Source organism: Neofelis nebulosa, chromosome 4 (genome assembly GCF_028018385.1).
Source record: "Neofelis nebulosa isolate mNeoNeb1 chromosome 4, mNeoNeb1.pri, whole genome shotgun sequence".
Classification (NCBI taxonomy): Eukaryota; Metazoa; Chordata; class Mammalia; order Carnivora; family Felidae; genus Neofelis; species Neofelis nebulosa.
Window position 1 is genome coordinate 114,690,609 of NC_080785.1, and position 22,363 is coordinate 114,712,971.

Here is a 22,363-nt window from a genome sequence, read left to right on the forward strand (position 1 = left end):
TCTCTGACCTTGAAGTGTGTGAGGCTGGGGGGGAATCAAGGAGACTCCCTGGCTCTTTCTTAGTAATTTCAACGGCTTGGGAGGTAATTAAACTCAGCTGGATGCCCCTCTAGTGAGAACTTCTCATAAAGATGATGGCATAAACTTGCCTAATGAGCATGGAGATGACAGCAAAGGACCAGGGAAGGCATTACAAAGAGTAAATTCAACTCTCAAGGTCTTCTGTTTATGGAAACAACTAAAGTTACTTTCTTTCTAGCTGCCCAAGATCAGAACCCTTTGAATGGCATCATTGCCAGTGGTCAACTGGGCAAGGAAACTAAAATTCATGGTTTCCATTCTGTCTTTGGCTTCTCCTTCTCCCCTCTTTCTTTCATAGAAGTCCTCTTCTAGCCATTTTTAGATGGTTCCCCTCTTTACAAGGAAGTAGAGTGCAAATAATGAGCTCAATGTCGTTGAGTTATTCTTTGACTCAAGGCTCCAGCACTTGCTAGCTTGCAAAGGCCCTCTGGGGTGTCACTTAACCTCTTGCACCTCGTTTTTTTCCTCTGTAAAATGGACATAAGTAGCTCCCACCTCTGGGATTATTTCAAGCATTAAACCAGATAACCCATGAAAAGAGTATCATCACACATCGCCGACATCCAGTAGGGCTGTTGCTAAAATCTTTTCTATCAGTTTCCTATTGTAAGTGTTATCAAAAATCAATCTCTGTGCTTCAGAGTGCAAACATAACTCGAAGACAGAGTTTGGGGTAAAGAGGAACATTAGCTTTATTGCTTTGCAGAACAAAAGAGGCTGCAAAACTGCAAGCCCGCCCAAAGTTGGGGGCTGGGGTGTTTTATAGGGACATCAGGATCTAGCTGGTTTTGCCAGGACTGTGTATGCACTGCCAGCTCAGTTGTCAGGGTGGTACAGGGTTCCTGAAAGAAAACGCTAAGAAGGGAGGAGGGGAGGTTTGAGGAAGAGAGGAAAAGGATTACTTAGTTTGAAATTGAGCCTCGCTGGGCCATTAGTACAGCCATTTTGATTTTTCAACTTTGTGCTTTTATTATTTTTTTTTAAGTTTCTTTATTGTATATATAGAGAGAGTGAGAGAGACAGAGTGTAAGTGGGGGAGGGTCAGAGAAAGAGGGAGACACAGAATCCGAAGCAGGCTCCAGGCTCCAAGCTGTCAGCACAGGGCCTGGTGTGGGGCTCAAACTCATGAACCACAAGATAATGACCCGAGTCAAAGTCGGATGCTTAACTGACTGAGCCACCCAGGCAACCCTCAACTTTGTGCTTTTAAGCCATTTCATAATGAATTGTTGGGCTTAAAACAATACAAATTCTCCTATGGTTCTGGAGGTCAGAAGTCTGAAATAAGCCTTACAAGGTGTGATATTGTGATTTGTAATAAATATATATTTGGTCTTCATCCCAGTTCCTGGCACTGAGCTCCTAAAACCCTTGGAATTTCCTAAGGGAAGACAACAGTAAAGGTGTCCTTTGTTCTGTTGGTGAGTGACTTTTGGAAAGCACCTAAGGGTAGGAGATGGTTGCTAGAAGCAGAACCTTTCAGTCTCACCCTCTGATCTCCAGGGAGGGGATAGGAACTGGAGATTGACTTTAATCACTAGTGGCCAACGATTCAATCATGCCTATGTAATGAAGCTTCCATAAAATCCTCTAAAAAAGACAGGATTCGGAGAGCTTCTAGATTGGTGAACATGAAGAGATTTGTGGAGGTTAATAAAAATATTAATGATTGTGGGGTACCTGGGTGACTCAGTTGAGGGTCTGACCCTTGGTTTTGGCTCAGGTCATGATTTCATGGTTCCATTTGAACCGATCACTCAGAGTGAGCATGGGATCTCCATCTCCCTTCCAACATACTTTGCCTTATGCATCTCCTCCCCGCCCCCCACCCCCCCACCCCCCCACCCCACCTCCCACCGGCTGTTCTGGAGTTATACCCTTTTATAATATAAACTGGTAATCTGATAAGTAACATGTTCTCTGAGCCTGTAAGCTGCTCTAGTAAATTGATCAAACCCAAGGAAGGGGTGATTGGAACCTCCAATTTAGAAGCATAGGTGATAGACTGGACTTGGAATTGGCATCTGAAGTGGGGGCAGTCTTACAGCACGCAGCCCTTATCCTGTGGAATATGAGGTTATCTCCAGTTACATAAGGTCAGAATGAGTTGAACTGTAGGCCATGCAGAATCACTATAAGGCTAAAGTCTGAGTGTCAGTGGTGCTGCATTCCTTCTAGAGGCTCTAGTGGAGGATTTGTCTTTTCCTTCTAGAGGCTGCCTGCATTCCTTGGCACATGGTCTTTGATCCTTCTGCTTCCCTTATAAGGACATTTTGATTACGTTGGGTTCACCTAGATAATCTCCCCATATCAAGATCTTTAATTTAATCACATCTGCAAATTCCCTTTTGCCATATAAGGAAACATATGAACAGTTCCTGCAGATTAAAAGATGGACATCTTTGGCAGGGGAGGTCATTAGTCTATTGTTATAATTAATATGTTTTTTTAAGTTTATTTATTTATTTTTGAGAGAGAGTGAGTGAGCAAGGGAGACAGACAAGCAGGTTCTATGCCGTCAACAGCAGAGCCCAATGCAGGGTTCAAACGGAACCGTGAAATCATGACCTAAGCCAAAACCAAGAGTCAGATGCTCAACTGACTGAACCACCCAGGCACTCCACAATCATTAATATTTGTATCAAACTTAGCTCATTTAACTTATATAATCCTCATTAAATCCCATGAAGTACATACTATTTTCTTCCCATTTGAAAACTGACACAGAAGTTAAGTTCTTTTCCAAAGTTCCAAAGTTACATAGCTAGCAAGTGTGATTGGAAGCCAGGAAACTGGCCTCTGAAGTTCATGTTCTTACTAGCTGAAATATGTGTACAGCATTTTTTTTTTTTTTTTTTTTTTTTTTTTTTGGTATTTTAGTGAGAGAGCACAGGAACGGGGGAGAGGGGTATGGAGAAGGGAGTGGGGAGAGAGAATCTTAAACATGCTTGGCTTGGAGTCCATCGTGGGGCTGGATCCCACGACCCTGAGATCATGATCTGAGGTGAAATTAAGAGTCGGACGCTAAACCTACTGAGCCATCCAGGTGACCCAAAACAGCTGAAACATGTAAAGTGGTATATAATAAGCACTGCATTAATGTTAGCTATTATTGTTATTTCTACCAAGATTAATATAATAATCCGTATCACATATGGCTTTTGTGAGAAATAAGTTAAAGTGTAAGAAGCACCAAACAGTGCCAGTCGTACAGCAGGTCTTCATTTAGATCTTTCCAGTCCTTACCAGCCCACCTTTCTTTTCAATAGGAAGAACATTTGAACTCACGGTGCCCTCCCCAAGATGGCGCCATCCCAGCACCCAATCCTCCCCATTCAAGATGGCGTCCATCATTCTGAAAGCCACATTCCGTCCTTCTCAAGATGGCGCCAACACTAGCCCTTGTTACCTTCCTCTCTCTTCAAGATGGCCTTAGCTTAACAGTGGGCTTCTTTGACCCTCTCAAAATGGTGGCAGGCACACCATGCACAACATCTGACCCTTCCAAGATGGCGCCGGCGTCGCAAACTTATCCTCTGTATTATAACAGCACTTCCGGTTGCGCCGGATGCAGGCGGTAGAGGCCTGCGGGAGGGTGTTGGTGCTTGTCTGCTTTGTGCTGGGAGCCTCTGGCGCCAGAATGGACCGGAGGAAAAAGCCTTTGGACGTTACTGCCTCCTCGGTGAGTGCGGGTACGGTGATGCTCCGGGGCTCCGAGTTCTCCTCACCTCCACTAGACAAGAATCTCGACCTTGTGTGGCTTTCCCGCAAACAGGAACCCGAACCTGGCTTGTTTCAGTTGGGGACCCGGCCCAACTTTCTTACTGGGTTCTCTCCTCGGACGTACACCCGGACCGGGATTCCCTCCTTCGATACGGACCTGAACCTGATATCTTTTCCCCTTTAAGAATGTCCTTGCCCTTCTTCTGCGACAACCGGGCCAGGCCTCGTTGCCAGTCGTGTCTCCCTCCGTGGTCGGAGAGGAACCCCGGCCAGTGCTTGCTGTGCAGACACATTCCCCTTCCTCCTTTCTTTTCCAGTCCAGAGACCAGCAAGGTCCTCCCAGAACATGAGAGAATGTGACTTATTCCCCTGGATCCGAGAGCGCCCAGCGTCCCCTGACCAGGAACTAAACAGTTGTTAATGCACCCGTAGGTTGCGGTGCTTGCGAGTTGTAAGCTCTAACAGGACGTAAGCAGTTTTGTTAAACTAGCTACTTCTAAGAAGAAAACCTGCTCTGACGTTTCTGTGCACTATCTCGTTGAATTCACCCAGCTGCTTTAGAAAGTAGGTGCTATTAATATCCCGGTTTTACAGCTGATAACTTTGAGGCCCATTTAAGGCAAAGTGGCTTTCCCCAGTTTACATACAGAATTCTTAATGATAGAACTGGCTGACTCAATCTGGTTGTCTCCAAAGCTGTTGCCTTTTCTGTTACATCAGAGCAAATTGCCTAATATTTGATTTAATCTTCAATTTACTGCAGAGTATTAGGATGCAAAGGAAGTGCGAAGGAAAACTTCTATGTGTGCCAATATTTGAGTCTTTTTTCCTTGTCTGATATTGAACTTTAGTGCTAGTTAGTATGTTTGAGCAAAAAGAGCAAAAAAAGTATAAATAATAAAGTTATTCTATCCTGACAGGTTAAAATTAGCAGTAACCATAATAAGAATGTTCTCTGGGACAGTTTTCAGAGCATCTTCTTTTTAAAATTCAAAAGTAGTCACAGAATAGGAAAATGTATGGCTAGAAAATGGAGGTGGTTAAGAAGGCTTAGAAGAAGAGGCTGTAAAGTTTTTGTGTTTAAAAGCTTAGATTATTAGGTTCTGGGATGAAACTTCCTTTAGCATTATTAAATCCCTGCCAAGGCTGCTTTTAAACTGATGTCTTCCAAAATAGAAATCCTTGAACTCATTTTGATTCCCCTTAAAAGTCAATCTGTGATGCTTTTAAGTATCCTGTTGATAAATGCCCACGTGGAAGCACCTGGGTGGCTCATTTGGTTAAGCTTCTGACTCTTGATTTTCAGCTTAGGTCATGATCTCACAGTCCTGAGATTGAGCCCCGTGTGGGGCTCTGCCCCAAGTATGGAGCCTGCTTGGGATTCTCTCTGTCCCCCTCTCTCTCTGCTCCCCCTTGCTCTCATACGCACGTGCATGCTTTCTCTAAGCATTAAAAAAAATGCCCATGTGTATAGGGAGCTGTATCTGGACCTTTAAAATGGAAACTGTCGTTATATCTTTCTTTGCAAAGTAGACACTAGGGATTGGTACAGTGAGAGATAGGCATGGATATTCACCCAACTGCCCTGTTCCCTTTGCCCTGGACTTTCCTGTTCTTGAGCCCTGTGATTGAGCTAAACTTGCAGTTTCTAAAACATACATAAGCTTGGAGCTCTTTTCCACTCAGTCCACTTTATTTCCAGCTGTTGACATCTTGCATATCTTTCTTTTTTAATTTTATTTATTATTTAAAAAAAAATTTTAATGTTTATTTTTTTGGGGGGAGAGGGGCAGAGAGAGAGGGGACACAGAATCCGAAGCAGGCTTCAGGCTCCAAGCTGTAAGCACAGAGCCTGACACAGGGTTTGATCTCATGAACCCCAAGATCATGACCTAAGCCAAAGTCGGATGCTTAACTAACTGAGCCACCCAGGTGCCCCTTATTTATTTTAAGTAATCTCTACATCCAGTGTAGGGCTTGAATTCATGACCCTGACTGAGATCAAAAGTTGCACACCCCTCTGACTGGGCCAGCCAGGCGCCCTTTTCCTGTCTTTTAAGGCTCAACTCAAAGCTGTCTCTGACCACTCTGGACAGCAGGAAATGCTCCTGCAGCTCAAATTTTATGCTATTTTCTTCCACTCTTTTTTTTTTTTTCTTCTTAAAGACTTTTTAAGTAATCTATACACAACGTGGGGCTTGAACTTACAACCTTGAGATCAAGAGTCATATGTTCCGACTGAGCTGGCCAGGTGCCCCTGTTTTCTTCCATTCTTTTTTTTTTTTTTTTGAGAGAGAGAGAGAGAGAGAGAGGGGTACCTGGGTGGCTTAGTTAAGTATCAGACTTTGGCTCAGGTCATGATCATACAATTCTGGAGTTCAAGCCCCACATCGGGCTCTTTGTTATCAGCACAGAGCCCTCTTGGGATTCTCTCTCTCTCTCTCTCTCTCTCTCTTTCTTTCTCTCTCTCTCTCTTTCTTTCTCTCTCTCTCTCTCTCTCTCTCTCCCTCTCTCCCTCCCCGCCCCCCCCCCCCCCGCCCCACACACACACACTCTCTCAAAAATAAATAAACATTTAAAGAGAGAGAGTTTTAAGTAGGCTGCACACTTAGTACAGAGCCTGACTTGGGGCTCGGTCACGCCTCCATCTCACAATCCTGAAATCACGACCTCAGCCAAATCAGGAGTCAGACAGTTAACCTTAATGCTTAACCTTAATGGACTGAGCTACCCGGGCACCCCTTCTTCCACTTTTAAAGTCATTTATTACATCTTACTGGTATTATAAGTTACCTTTTTTATTAGATTGTAACTGAGGCAGAAGTGTTTCTATTTCGTGTTTATATCCTGCTCTTCAGTACTTGGATAGTTGCTGAAGACATTTCTCTGCAGAAATAATAAATTGTTGTGATGATTACATGGGATTACAGTGTCAGTCAGAGAGAACGTGTTTAGTGTTGTTAATTCAGTCTGAATCTAATAGATGCAAACTTCATTTACTTTGAGTAATTACCCTCCCTTGCCCAGTGTTGAAGGTTAGAGTAGAAATACGTCTCCAACAGAGCTGGAATGCAATATGACTTGACTTAATTTGCACTGGATTCTATATTTAATTTTGTATTCATTTTTGTCTGTTTATAGGAACTTTAAATCTTGCTTTGAGAATTACAGTAACTTGGAAATCTGGTCACTCATTAGAACTAACCCATCGTTTTTGTTTGCTTATTGGTTTTATTCTAGTTGGTAGACCTTAAGGCTGAACTCTTCCGAAAACAAGAAGAATTCAAACAAGAAAAACTTCTAAAAGATTCTGGAGTTTTGGGAAAACCAAAAACAACTAATAAGGTAAAAATAAGACCTAGTTATCTCCATTGATTCCAAACATGAGGGAATTAAGCCATAATTAGATTTTTTGAAAGTCTCCTGGTCTCTGCTACAGATAAAAGTTCAGGGAAAATCCCTATCTTGTAGCTGAACATCCACATAAAATATATTATATTAAAATAGAAATTAGAGCATTTAAAAGCCTATTATAATGTTGTATGTAATTCTTTAGCACTTCTTTTGGAAAAGTGCATGCTCTAATAAGTGGTTTTGTACCTGTTCACGGAAGATCAGCTACATAGGTATTATAAATCCAAACAGAGAGAAACAATTAGATAATACAGTAATATAGCAGAAAATACCAAGATCTTTAAGAGTTGTGAATGGTTTTCCGATTTTACAGGTAATGGTACTTACTATTTGTATTACTGACTCTCTTGAGTTAAGTTGCAGTCATTCAGGAGATAAAAGATAAATGTGCAGTCGCGTAAAAGAAATTCTTTAAATAATTTAGGGCTTTTTTTTTTTTTTTTTTTTCCCCAGCTCCAGCTTTTCCTTGTATAGTTTATTTGCCTGACATAGGTTGGCTGTCAGAAGATCTAGTTTTCTCCATCGATCCATAAGATCTAATCTGTTTTTTTCTTCTGATGTATAAAAGTAGAGATTTTTTGCAATCATTTGGTATTTCTGTTTTGTCTTTTTAAATCAATATGCTGCAGAAACCAAGTATCTGGAGCAAACAGAATGTAGGAGTTACAAATAGAGCTGAGAAGGATGCAGAACAGAAGATTGAGGAACAGAAGACTTTAGACAAAGCAAGGTAGAGTTAAACTCTGATAAATGTAGTTGCCTTTGGTGTTACCCAAGCAAAGAAGTGAGAGTTCCACTTCACACTTTTGAATTTATAGGTTTAATTTTGTCATCTTTTCAGTCAAATACTACAAAAATATAAAATAGCCTCTAAAAATAATATCATTTGTAATCATATAAGAAGATAAGACATAACCTCCATTTGGAACATGAAACAGAATCCAACTTTGAGCCTTTGTTAGGCACTAAGTTTATCAACAAGTGTTGAAGAAGTGTCCCTAGGAAGGTGTGGCTCTGGGCTACTAGGTGTTATGATGTTAGCATTTCGAAACTGAATTTTCCCTTTAACTTTTTATTTTGAAAAACTTCAAAGCAACAGGCTAATTGAAAGGATGCCTGGGTGGCTCAATCGGTTAAGCATCCGACTTCAGCTCAGGTCATGATCTTGTGGTCTGTGAGTTCGCGCCCTGAGTTGGGCTTTGTGCTGACAGCTCAGAGCCTGGAGCCTGCTTCAGATCCTGTATCTCCCTCCCTCTCTGCCCCTTCCCCACTCACACTCTGTGTCTCTCTCTCTCAAAAATAAATACATATTTAAAAAAAAAAGAATACAGTACCTGGGTTTACCAATTAATCTTTCCACATTTGCTTTGGCTCCTTTCTGTCTCTGGGGTGTGTGTGTGTGTGTGTGTGTGTGTTGCAGAGAAACTTTGTTAAACATCATGATACTTTGCCTCAAAATATTTCAGCATGTATCTCCTAAGAACAAGGATATTCTCCTACATAACCACAATAGTGCTATCATACCCAAGAAATTTAACACTGATAAAATAGTATTATATACGATATGATCTATAGTCCGAGTTTACCAGTTATCCTGGCACAGTTAAATCCTTTATAGTTTGTTTTGTTTTAATTCAGAATTCAAAGATTACACATTCCATTTAGTCTTTCATTTTCTTTTCTTTCTTTCTTTCTTTCTTTCTTTCTTTCTTTCTTTCTTTCAGAGGGTGTAAGCAGGGAAGAGGGCAAAGGGGGAGAGAGAGAGAGAGAGAGAGAGAGAGAATATCTTAAGCAGGCTCCATGCTCAGCAGGGAGCCTGATGCAGGGCTTGATCCCATGACCCTGGGATCATGACCTGAGCTGAAATCAAGAGTCTGGTGCTCAACTGACTAAGCCATCCAAGTACCCCTCTTTTTTTTTTAAAGAGGGAGAGATTTTGTATATAGAATGACTTTCTTTTTTCTTCCTTTTATTAAAATTATTTTTTTACTAATCTCTACACCCAACGTGGAGCTCAAACTCACAACTGAGATCAAGAGTCGCATGCTCTACCAACTGATCCACCAGGCACCCCAGTTGTCCTATTTCTTTAGTCTCTTTTAATCTAGAATAATTCCCATGCCTTTTTGTCGTCTGTTGTACCATTACTGTTCTTGGTGAGTCCAGGCTTGTGTCTGCAGTGTCCCACAATCTGATTAGCGTCTCATTAACTGCTTTTGGTAAGAATAAGATGTAGGCCGTGTGTCCTTCCCATTGGATCACAGCAGGAGGTTCACAATGTCAGTTTGAGTTATTATTGGTGATGAACTTTGATCACTTGGTTAAGATAGATTTTTTCACCGTAAAGGTCTCTTTCCCATTTGTAACTAATAATAATCTAAGGAGGGCAACTCTGAGACTATGAATATCTTGTTCACCAACATATTTCCACCCAGTGGAACCTTGTGACTTCTCAGTTGTTAGACTGGTGATTTCAAAGTGATGATTTTCTAATTCATTCGTTCCATTTTTATTTTTTCATTCCATTTGTTAGCTGGCATTCTTCTGTAAAGAAGAACTCTTTGTTATTTACAGTGTCACCCTAGACTCAGAGGGAATCCCAAGTTTGTTTTAAATTTTTTTTTTCAACGTTTTTTATTTATTTTTGGGACACAGAGAGACAGAGCATGAACGGGGGAGGGGCAGAGAGAGAGGGAGACACAGAATCGGAAACAGGCTCCAGGCTCCGAGCCATCGGCCCAGAGCCCGACGCGGGGCTCGAACTCACGGACCGCGAGATCGTGACCTGGCTGAAGTCGGACGCTTAACCGACTGCGCCACCCAGGCGCCCCATGGGAATCCCAAGTTTGAATGTCTGTCATGACTCATGTGCTTTTGGATCTATTGCGTAATAAAAACTCTGCACTTGGAAGCAGTAGTTGCTGAGATTACTCAGCTCTTCTGGGTTTGAAAAAAAGAGGCAGAATATTAGCGCATTTGGGGAATTGTTTTTCTTAGTGTTTGACCTGTTCCCAGCAGACATAGCATATGTTAATTTTTGAGACATCTTTCTCACCCTACTGGAATATATCTCAGAATTCTAATTTGTTGAAAGGTGCCATAATCCTTTGTTATTTACTGTATATAACAAGAGTTTTCCTGGGTACTTTGCTGTAATTTTTTTTTATCCAGTAACCTATTGCATAATACTTTGGCTTCTTTGTGCTTATGAAGAGTCAAGTCTGTCCTTGGTCTACAGGACTTCTGAGTCTCCCCAGAGCTCAAGATGGGCAGGGACAGTCCTTTGAGGATGTAAGACCTTAGGCAAGTTACTTCTCCATTGAGACGTTCCTTATCTATGAAGTGAGGTGGTTAATACTCAGCTCATGGAGGTTTGTAGGGAATTCATTAAAGGAGATACATAGTGTTTGGCACATAGTTGTTCCAGATTAGTGTCCCATACTCTTGCCTTCTGAATTCCATCTTTCTTACTTGACTGAAGAAATTGTTCTTTAAAGTCTCTAATGACTTCCTCATCTACTAAATCCAGTGGTGGCCATTTCTCTGACATCTTCCTTGATCTCCGTTATTCATCTGGAGACTCTTCCTGCCATCTTTCTGTTACACTGCATCCAGGCTTCTTACGCTTTCCCATGTTTGTTTTTTAAGTGTATTTATTTATTTTTTGAGAAAGAGAGTGCCCATGTGTGCTGGGGGTGTGGGGGACGGGCAGAGAGAAAGGAGAGAGAGAGAATCCCACTGAGAAGACTCAGTGCTTCCAGTGCAGAGCCCTACACAGGGCTCAATCCCATGAATTGTGAGATCACGACCTGAGCTGAAATCAAGAGTTGCACACGTAACTGACTGAGTCCCCCAGGTGCCCCTCCCATGCGTTCTTGTACCTGCCTCTCTCTGTCCTTATTTTGTGCCCCCCTCTCCTTTGCTCAGCATCCTCCACCATTGTGATCTCTGCTTGAACATATCAAGTTCATTCCTACTTCATCCTTCCTCTGTCTCACTTGCTTTCTCCCCAAGATCCTCTCATGGTTGGCTTCTTGCTCTGTAAGCCTTAGCTCAAATGTCACCTTCAGAGAGGTTTCCCCTGGCTACCCTTTCTAGCCTAGTGTCCTCCTGGTTACTCTATCCTAACACCTGTTTTTTTGTGGTTTGTTTTTTAAAAATTTTTTAGGTTTTATTTTCATTAAGACAGTAAGATTCTCTGATGACACAGCTTACTACGTTAAGCCCCCTCCGAAATAGAGTCCTCGTTACGGAAACAGTGCTTGGCATAGAGGAGGCCTGGAGGAAGTACTTGTTGAAGGAATGCATAAAATGGGAGAGGAATCTTTCTGACCTAGGTGACGAAGATGCAGATGATGTGCCTGATGGCATGCTTTCCGTGTGCGATCTAGTTACTCTCCATGACAACCCTAAGAGGCAGTGCTGTTTTTTTCATCTGTTACAGATTTAGGAACTGGGGGTGGGGTGGGATACAAGAGAGGTGAAGTAATTTGTTCCAGAGCACACAGCCATGTGACCAAGGGACTTTATTGTCTCGGGATGCCATTAGAAGTGAAATTTTCCTTTATGATTAAGTGTGATTGATTCTTCGCAAGCAAAAGCTCACATGACTTCTTTGGGACTTCTCTTTACCATCATTAAGTATTTCTAAAATAAGGAATTGCCAGCCATCTTACTAAGTCTGTGTCCACTAAAAAGTAAATGTCACCAGAATTAACGTGACCAGTGAGGCTGCTTTATTGAAATACCAGGGTTGATGTTTGTTTTTTATTAGCTGTGTCATAAATAAATTATTCATGCTCTGTGTAATACATATATGACGTATTCATGCATCATATTTTACCAGACTTCTAAGAAGTTGATCTTTAGCTCCCTTAGAGAAGCCTAATGAGCCACAGATGATCAGGGACTCGTGCCTTAAAACAGTAATGCAAAGGGTGTGCATTGAATATGGTGATCTCTTTAGAAGGTTGCACATAGAAAATGTTTTTATTTAGACACCTCTTTCTTTTTTTGGTATTTAACTTAGTTTGCATTTGGAATCTTAATTCATTATTTATTTTCAGATACTGATTGAGAATTTACTATATACCAAGTATTGTTCTAGGCACTGGGATATAGTCATTAATAAGAGAAAGATGGGGCTTGTCCTCATGGAACTTACATGAAGTTGGTAATCAGGAGTGGCTGGGTCTGAGGGTCCCCTTAGGGTGGGGTGGTCAGCTCAGCCTCATCGCCAGACTGGGCCTCCTGGCAGATTGCAGCAGTCAGGCAGCCTTCACGTGAGTAGCAGGCGTAAGACCATTTCTAATACTTGTCTTTTTTTTCTCCTAGGGAGAAATTGGAAGAAAAAGCCAAATTATATGAAAAAATGACTAAAGGAGACTTTATAGGTAAATACAATAATTTATTTATACTTCTTTATTTTCTGTAACTCATATAGCCCTGTGGTATTTCATTATTTATTAAAATCACCTTAAGTACGGGGAGAGATTTAAGAAATAACATGCATTACCTTCTTTTTTTTTTTCAATATATGAAATTTATTGTCAAATTGGTTTCCATACAATACCCAGTGCTCATCCCAAAAGGTGCCCTCCTCAATACCCATCACCCACCCTCCCCTCCCTCCCACCCCCCATCAACCCTCAGTTTGTTCTCAGTTTTTAACAGTCTCTTATGCTTTGGTTCTCTCCCACTCTAACCTCTTTTTTTTTTTTTTTTTCCTTCCCCTCCCCCATGGGTTTCTGTTAAGTTTCTCAGGATCCACATAAGAGTGAAACCCTATGGTATCTGTCTTTCTCTGTATGGCTTATTTCACTTAGCATCACACTCTCCAGTTCCATCCACGTAGCTACAAAGGGCCATATTTCGTTCTTTCTCATTGCCATGTAGTACTCCATTGTGTATATAAACCACAATTTCTTTATCCATTCATCAGTTGATGGACATTTAGGCTCTTTCCACAATTTGGCTATTGTTGAGAGTGCTGCTATAAACATTGGGGTACAAGTGCCCCTATGCATCTGTACTCCTGTATCCCTTGGGTAAATTCCTAGCAGTGCTATTGCTGGGTCATAGGGTAGGTCTATTTTTAATTTTCTGAGGAACCTCCACACTGTTTTCCAGAGTGGCTGCACCAGTTAACATGCATTACCTTCTGAGCCAGCACAGGGACGAGAAAATACATCCACAGTAATCTCTGATTGTCCAGTGTGCACCACATGTGAGGTGGTATGAGGGGACAAACAAGGGTAGCATGAGCCAGATTCTCTTCTCGGCCTTCAAGGGGATTGTCATCAGTGGAGGACAATGGCACGGAGAACAAAGTAAAGTTAGGAAACGAGGTCTGAATAGGCTACAATTAGAAACGATTCTACCTATATTAAAAAATGACTGAGGGGAATTACAGGTATATCAGGGTGTAGGAGTTAGGTTTCCTTGTCCCTATTTTCTATTTTTTTCTGTGATGTGCCTGTAATTGCTTATAAAATAATAAGATCCCCCTTTCCCCATACCCCCTCCCCCCCAGAGAAAGAACACCCAGCCTTACTATTAGATAGCAATAGAAGAGATTTTACAAGGCACTGCATTTTTCATTGCCAAAAGGCATGTGAGGAAGTCTTTAGGGAGAAGGTAGGCTCTAATAGGATCTCAAAGGCTTTGGAGAGCTGGAGAAAGGGATTCTGCTGGGTAGAGTGGTGAGAGAAGATCAGCAGAGAGAGGAGAGGGCTAGTGTTGGCAGACAGACTAGTATGGCTGGGCCTGATGGGCTGGGAAAGGGGGCAGTGGGGCAGCAGGAGAAGAGGCAGGGCCGGAACCTTGGTCATTGGCTGCCCACACAGCCAAACTCCCTCTTTCCAGATAGCAGAGGCATGTTCCCTGCCTGGCAGGGAGCCCAGCCTGGGAGAGGTAGGCACTCTCAAAGCTAGGGGACGTGGAGAGAGGCTATGTCTTCCTTTTGATGAAGCAGCAGGGTGTCCATTAACCAGGAGGCCTCACTGTTATGTGGTCTTATAACTCCACTCTGAGAAAGTACATCTCTTTCCCATGTGAGTTATTTTGTGGCTTAAAAAAAAATTAGTCTTTTTTTTTTTTTTTTTTTTTTTTAATTCAGACTTTACTTGTATCGCTAATATAGAAATCAGGTCAAAGGAGTGTGCCTGTGGACCTGGGGATTTGGTTCTGTCCAGGATGGTGGGACCTGATAGGCCTGATAGGCATATTGGATATTTGGGCAAGTTAAGTTTTGGAGCCTCAGTTATTCTCCACTGTACCTTGGGGGTTAACACCGGTACCTGGTAACAGGGAACCTAATATCTGTTCCATAGAGCTTAATCCTGTACTCAGAGAAAAACCTCAGAGAAAATTCAGCATAGTGAAACTTAATGTAAATGTTATTTGTGAGTATTTCAACTGTCTTGGGTTAAATTGAATTAAAGTCACGGGTTGCTATTTAGCTTTCAGCGTATATGTTTTAGCTCAAGCATATTATAAGCCATAGGTCTTACCCGTCTCTGTATGCACTACAGATCCTGGCACCATGCCTTGCCTGAAAGTGGTGTTAATTGCATTGAAAAGAATTCAGATGACTTCTTTTGCCTATATTATGACCCTTAGAACGCCATACCACAACAGTATAATTAGGGTTGGTAATAATATAGCCCCTTGATTGGGAGCTACATGTAGTAACACAGGTCTGTTGCTCTGGTCTGGCGACATGAGAAATGCAGTCCTGCTTCTATATTATGTCATTGGGTGAATGAGTCTCTTTGAAATCACGTGGTTTTATGTTAAAGTTACATTCTGAGACCATATTGCTCACTCATTGTATTGACGAGGCAACAGAAGACTTTAGACTCTTAAGATTTTTTTAGTGTGGCATGTGTTTCTGATGGCACATTTGCAGCTCCACGGTTAGATCCCACAGTGGCTCTGTGTCTTTGTAAACTTTCGGGGGGTGGCGGGGGTGGCGGATGCATCGACTAGTGAGCCGTCCAGGGGGAGTGTAGCCGCCCAGTGGTGAATGTGACTGCTTCATATCAATTCCATATGTGGTTTACATCTTTGAGAAGAATGTCAAAAATCTGAATATTGATTTTTATGTCTTAGATGAAGAAGCGGAGGATATGTACCTTGTGGATTTCACACAGAAGATCATAGACAAACACAAAGAGATGGAGGTGTTTGGTGCCAATAGAGATTGTAGGAAGGCAGGAGAAAGAGACGATGATGAAGAAAATCTTTCTGAAAAAGATATACCTCCTCCTCAGGACCCCGGTGAAGAATGGTTGGTGATAATGACATTAATTGGTCATGTTAGCATTCTCAGACTTGTGTTTACTTTTTTTTTTTTTAAGTAAGTTCTGCACCCAACATGGAGCTTGAACTCATGACCCTGAGACCAAAAGTTACATACTCCACCGACAGCCGGTCAGGAGCCCCGACTCGTGTTTACTTTCTGAAAGTGATTTTGTTTGGATGCTATCAAACCATTTCTCTTCAGTCTTCCTCTCTTTCCTTTAAGATTGGATTTACAGAAACAGTGGCTCCAAAGAAGAAATAATTAACAAGACCGAGTCAGGTGCAAAAGGCATTAATACACCTGTTTGACTGATGTGGAAGCGTTTAGACAGAAGCGTATTCCTTTCTTACCTGGGCTGCTTCCCAGGTCATAATTCAGGCATTGTGGAGAGTCACTGTCCAGCTGGTGGTGATCTTCATTTCCACAGAAAAAGGCAGGCAGGACTCTGGCTGGGGCATTTCTGGCAGTGTCGTGTAGGCATTGTGGACCTCGGACCTGCATAGCAGGTCTTTCACTGGCAGTATGACCTTGATCAAGTTCCATCCTCACTGAGGCTCAGTTTCCTCACCTGTAAAACAACGAAGCCCGGTTTTCCTTATTGTTTGCCTTAAACTCCCTTCAGGAAGTAAGAGTATGTTAAGCTACCCAAGAAACTGCTCTGTGGAGTAGAAGCACACATGTTGTAAACTTTTATTGAAATTATTCTAAATTTTACCTACGTGTACGTGAATGATGGGGAAGCAAACTAGTCTTTTTCCTGTGAGACCAATATGTCAATAAGTAAAGAGAACAGAATGAAAATTCCCTTCTAAGGATTTTCTCTACTGAAGACTGTGTTTACAAACTTGTTCAGACGTGCTTAAAATTGCATAGAGCTGCACTGATGCTGTAAAACTGTCTTGAGAATAACCCCGCCTGCCCACCCTCCTGTCAGTGCAGAGCCTACCCACCTTCTCTTCCAGGCACAAATATCCTCATTATTGGGATCTTTGTTGGGAACCGCTCAGGATAGTTTGCAGCACTTGCTGACCTTTTGTCAGCTCTTGGCCCCGTCGGTAGGAGTCATTGGTGAGCTTAAGAGAGCAGGTCCGGCTACTGAGGATTGCAGGGACCTCACATCTTCATACTACCGAGGGTGTCCACGTTGTCCGGAAATAACATGACATTGGGATAGAACAGATGTTATCTGCTTTCTAAAAATTTACATTTGGGCTAGGTTTTCTGGCTGCATACTTGTTAAAAGCAACCCAAAGAGAAGCACATACGACGTAGTCTCTTCTACTGATGCTTTCCCTCATCGTTTCCAGTATGAGCGATTTCTCCCTCACCCGAAATCTGGTAGCACTTAGATATGCTTCCGACTCCTTTGGGTCTTAGCTTCTCTTTATTATTGACACACAACTGGCCTCGTTACTAGAAAAAAAATTTGAGGCAAAACTTTGGTACTTCTTATATCCTCCCTGCTGATGTTAGGAAGCGTTTCATGGGCACGGGCCTTAACTCTCCCTGAGAGCGCTTTGAAGATGCCATGACTCTGAGCCCTGCCATATTACTCTTGTACCTCAAGTAATTGTTTTCCTGGAGCTTGTTCAGTGATTGCTGATTACATAGAGCACTTGCTGACTACTGTCTTGCCACTTCTGTTTTGAGGGGATCTGTACATTTTAGAGACCTTCTCCAGAAACAGAATAGCCTATGATTGCTTTTCATAGCAGAAATCTCATCTCCTTTGAAAGGTTTAATGTCTTTTTTTTTTTCTTCCTAATGCTTGTATGATTACTAGCAATTTGTCAGTGATTTGAAGAGTTTGGAGGGCAATTGAAGGTGTCACATGCCACCATATGGTGAAGGAAGACGCACCGCAAGCAGTTCTGACACTTTTTTTGTTTTTAAATTAAGCTCCAGAATTGTAGCTACTTGTAAAATCCTTTTGGTAGTTAAGTTCCAGGTGGTGGAAAATCTTTCCGCAAAAATACTGTAAATAATTACTCAGACCATCTGGCTAGATGATTTTATTTCTCTATTCATTAAAAAAAAAGCGGAGGGGGGAGGGAGGAAGAAAGAAACTGCTTTCTGCAGTTGGAGGTTTTATTTCTCACAGCAATCAGCGTCAGGACTATAGTAATAGATTCCCAGACATTCAGTTTTCAAGTCATGGGCTAACAATTGGAATCAGCACGTGTAAGAGGAAAGAAATTGCTAACAAAAGCAAAGCCACATACATGAGACTCTGATCTTGAGTTGCACCAGCAGTACTGACCCCTTTCTGTGTTTTTAGCCCCCTGCTAAAGGCTATAGGCAATTCCTTACCCATAATTAAACAATAAATCTGTTGCATCATAATGCAGTTGAAATGTTTTCCATGAAAATCCGTCCATATTTCCTGTTGTGGGAAGTAGGAGTATTTCGTTTTGCCTTGATGTCTGCCTGGTTCCCCTGACTGTAACTTCTGTCTGGTTTGGGCAAAGCTAAAGAAAGCGGAACTAAAAGTAAAAGATAATAGACTGTGCCACCACTGAGCTGCTTTTGCGGTACAAAATGTGTGTTGCTTGGCTTCCTCCTAATTAATAAGTCCTCAAAGTAATCCTGACTTGAGAAATTTCTAATTGGAAGGAGCTGTACCAATTAGAAGAAGTAAAAGAAAGAATAAAAAGTCAGGTTTGCGAAGACTGAGAAAATGAGCAGGTTGAGCATGGTACAGAGCAAAGTTATGCTGGTAAAATATGTGGAATTGTCTAAACCAGACTGAAGGAAGTTCTGAGGTATTGCGGCAAGGGTCTGTGTGGGCTGTTTTTATTTTATTTATTTTTTTAAATGTTTATTTTTGGGAGAGAGCAAGCGAGCATGCACACAAGCAGGGGAGGGGCAGAGAGAGAGAGAGAGGGAGACAGAATCCGAAGCAGGCTCCAGGCCCTGAGCTGTCAGTGCAGAGCCCGATGTGGGCCTCCAACTCATGAACTGTGAGATCATGACCTGAGCCGAAGTCAGACGCTTGACCGACTGAGCCACCAGGCACCCTTGTATTAAATCACAGACATATATGATCAATCATTTTCTGCATTTTCTAAAACTAAGGTTTAACAGAAGGCACAATGAACTTATTGTGTGTCAACTTAAAAAAAAAAAAACATGTTCTTATCCGTGGTTATGGTCTCTCAGGGTTGAGAGTGTTTCTTGGTAGTGAAGCTTACATTACTTTTTTACTGTGCAACTAGTCTGTAACTTAAGGAACCATATGTCATGTACAAAGCCTTCTTCACATGTTTTCACTTTTATTTTAGGGTGGATTATGTGGATTCTTTAGGGCGATCTCGCCGCTGTATGAAAAAGGATTTGCCAGATCTGCTGGAGATGGATAAAAATCTTCAGGGGAGGCTGTAAGTATGTGATATGCAAACCTCTGCCCAGGTCTGAAATGCAGACATAGGGATTGTTTTATGGGTGAGGCTGCTTTTAGTTCATTGTCTTCATGGTCCAGTAAGAAGGTTTTTTTCTTGATGCGTAAGAATATTTGCTGAAGAACTCTTCTATGGTTAGCACACACACATAATCCACACTCAGGGAACAACCTGAATAGTTGATCATCCATATTGTGTAGCCACTGAAAGGGATGAGTTGGAGCTATATCTGTTTACTTGGAAGGGTGTCTGATTATCAGAGTTAAAAATATAGAATGAGCCCAAACCAACAAACAAACCTTTGTGGAGAAAGATATTTAGGAATATATACTTGGTTATCCCATAGCAAGTGAGAGCACGGAAGTGGTTAGCTTATTAACTTTTTCTTTATACTAATTTTTGCATTTTGAAGCAAGGGCCTTATTGCTAGATTTTTTCCTTTAGGGCCAGAGACCTCTAAGAGATAACTTGCTAGTACACTCCAGGGAATAAAATTCCCCTCACCAAGGGCAGTTTTGATGTGGAAAGTCCACCTTGTCCAAGTCCTTCAGGTTCAGATCGGCCTGGGCTCAGCACAAGGAAGGAAGTGCAGGAGCCCTGAGCCGCCTGACACGGGACAGGAGACACTGTCTGGCTGCAGTGTTTTGCAGCTGACCATGCAGCCGAGGCCCTGGCTTCTTCCTCCCCTTTAGCCCAGAAGGGGATGGGAAGGAAAGTGGTTTGTCTCAAGTGCTGAGGCAAGATTCTGTTGCACTAATGTAACAAGTCAGCTGCTTAATTAAAGAAAGATGAAAACAGTTTTTGCAGTTTCCCAGTGGTATTGTGGGTCAGAAAATTCTGTAAGGAATTATCTTATCAGCTAGAATTACTTGTCCATGATCCAGCTTACTGAACTGAAGTATTGCTGTCTCACAGCTCTTACCTAAATATAGCTTTGCTCTGTCCCCCTACTAGTTTCGTTAGTCCTGCTAATGAGAAAACCTTATTATCTGAAGATATGAGAAAAGAACTTCAGCGCCAGCAATGGGAGGAAGAAGAAAGAGAGGCCTTGAAAAGGCCGATGGGGCCCATACATTATGAAGACATTCGTGAAAATGGTATAATCATCTTGCAGCTTTTTAAATCTTTTTGTTTTTTTTGGACTAATGGCAAGCATAAAGGGAAATATTCATAAAGCTGTAGCTCTTACATAGAAATAAAAGATTCTGATTTCGAAATTGAAAATATCCCCTTTGTTTGCTTTATAGCCTAAAAAATACTCTTGTTGGGAATATCTTTCTAACAGAGGGCCTGCTAATCATAAGCAGGAGATCTTTTTGGCTTAGCTGCCTTTTTTTTTTTAAACTTGTGTCAAATACTACTGCGTTTCTTTTTGCCTTCATTGGAAATTTAGCCTGACTCTAGTTTGTTAATCAGGGAACTCTAATCTTCTGAAAAATTGTGACTTATTTCAGAGGCCCGGCAACTTGGTGTTGGATATTTTGCCTTTGCCCGAGATAAAGAGTTGAGAAACAAGCAGATGAAAACATTAGAGATGCTACGTGAACAGGTAAAAATTAAATTCAGAATTGATGTTAAGTATTTGAGAGCGGTTTGTTTCTTGTTGGACCATATTATGGAAATGGTCTATTTTTTAAATTGATACTCAAAATGGCCTTTTTAAAAAAAATTTTTTTTTAACATTTATTTATTTTTGAGACAGAGACAGAGCATGAATGGGGGAGGGTCAGAGAGAGAGGGAGACACAGAATCTGAAACAGGCTCCGGGCTCTGAGCTGTCAGCACAGAGCCTGACACAGGGCTCGAACTCGCGGACCATGAGATCATGACCTGAGCCAAAGTCGGACACTTAACCGACTGAACTACCCAGGCGCCCCGGCCTTTTTAAAAAAATATTTATTTAATAGTTAATATTCAGAGCAGTGATGGATAAAAGTACATTAAATAAACTTTCAATTTTATTAAAGATTAATATTTCTGATAATTAGTAAATATTGTGGCCATAAACCAGATACTGTATTATTACTTTTTAATTGATGTATAATTAACACATAACATTATGTTAGTTTCAGGTATACAATATACTTATTCAGTATTTGTGTATATAGCAAATTGATTGTTACATTAAGTTTAGTTACTATCTGTCACTATACATAGTTACAAAAATTTTTTTTCTTGTGATGAGAACTTTTAAGATGTACTGTCTTAGCAACTTTCAGATATGCATTACAGTATTATTAACTGTGATTGCCGTGTTTTACATTACATTACATCCCCATGACTTACTTATTTTATAAGTGGAAGTTTAAATACCTTTCGATTCCTGTCACCCATTTTGTCCACCCCCTACCCTCACTTCTGTCAACCACCAATCTGTTCTCTGTATCTGTAAGCTTATATTTGTCTTTGTTGTTTTTTTTTTTTTTTTTCCTTAGGGAAGGGGGTTAGATTCCACATATAAGTGAGATCATGCAGTATTTGTCTTTTCCTGTCTGACCTATCTCATTTAGTATAATGTTCTCAAGGTCCATCCATCTGGTTCAAATGACAAAATATACTTTTTTATGGCTGAGTAATACTCCATTCTTCCCACCCCTTCTGTATCCATTCATCCATTGATGGACACTTAGGTTGTTTCCATGTCTTGGCTGTTGTACATAATTCTGCAGTGAACATGGGGATGCAGATATCTTTTTGAGTTAGCATTTTCATTTTCTTCAGATAAATAAGCGGAACTGGAATCACTGGATCATATGGTTAATTTTTTGAGGAACCTCTATACTGTTTTCCATAGTGACTGCACCTATTTACGTGCCTACCAGCAATCCACAAGTGTTCCCCTTTCTCTACATCCTTGCCAACATTTGTTGTTTCTAGTCTTTTTGATAATAGTCATTCTAATAGGTACGAGATGAAAGCTCATTATGGTTTTAGATTTGCATTTCCCTGATGATCAGTGATATTTAGCATCTGTTCATGTGTCTGTTAGCCATCTGTATGTATTTTTGGAAAAATGTCTGTTCAAATTATCTGCCTGTTTTTTAATTGGACTGTTTTAATATATATATTAATCCCTTATCCGATATGATTTGCAAATATATCTCCCATCCAGTAGGTTGTGTTTCATTTTGTTGATGGGTTCCTTTGCTGTGCAGAAGTTTTTAGTTAGATATAGTCCCACTTGTTTGTTTTTGCTTTTCTTGCCTTTGCTTTTAGTGTCAGATCCAAAAAGTCATTGCCAAGACTGATGTTAAGGAGCTTATGGCCTATATTTTCTTCAAGACGTTTTATAGTTTGGAGTCTTGTGTTCAAGTCTTTAGTCCATTTTGGGTTAATTTTTGTATATGGTGTAAGATAGCGGTCCAGTTTCATTCTTTGCACCTGCCTATTCCTTTTCTCTCACATGATTTATTAAAGAGATTGTCTTTTCCCCATTGCATAT

General features: G+C 41.2%; 1 protein-coding gene across 2 annotated transcripts in view; it reads left to right on the forward strand.

Annotated features, from left to right (window-relative positions):
- The first annotated feature begins 3,649 nt into the window (after positions 1-3,649).
- Positions 3,650-22,363, forward strand: part of CCDC174 (coiled-coil domain containing 174) — a 33,220-nt gene continuing 14,506 nt past the window's right edge. For both annotated transcript variants that reach the window (XR_009260691.1, XM_058725884.1), the window contains exons 1-8: positions 3,650-3,763; positions 7,045-7,149; positions 7,848-7,948; positions 12,553-12,611; positions 15,331-15,508; positions 18,805-18,900; positions 19,876-20,018; positions 20,376-20,470. Coding sequence is in view for 1 of the 2 variants with exons in the window: in XM_058725884.1 (XP_058581867.1) it covers positions 3,650-3,763; positions 7,045-7,149; positions 7,848-7,948; positions 12,553-12,611; positions 15,331-15,508; positions 18,805-18,900; positions 19,876-20,018; positions 20,376-20,470 (891 nt within the window). In the remaining variant the exon portion in view is untranslated. The remainder of the gene's footprint in view (positions 3,764-7,044; positions 7,150-7,847; positions 7,949-12,552; positions 12,612-15,330; positions 15,509-18,804; positions 18,901-19,875; positions 20,019-20,375; positions 20,471-22,363) is intronic.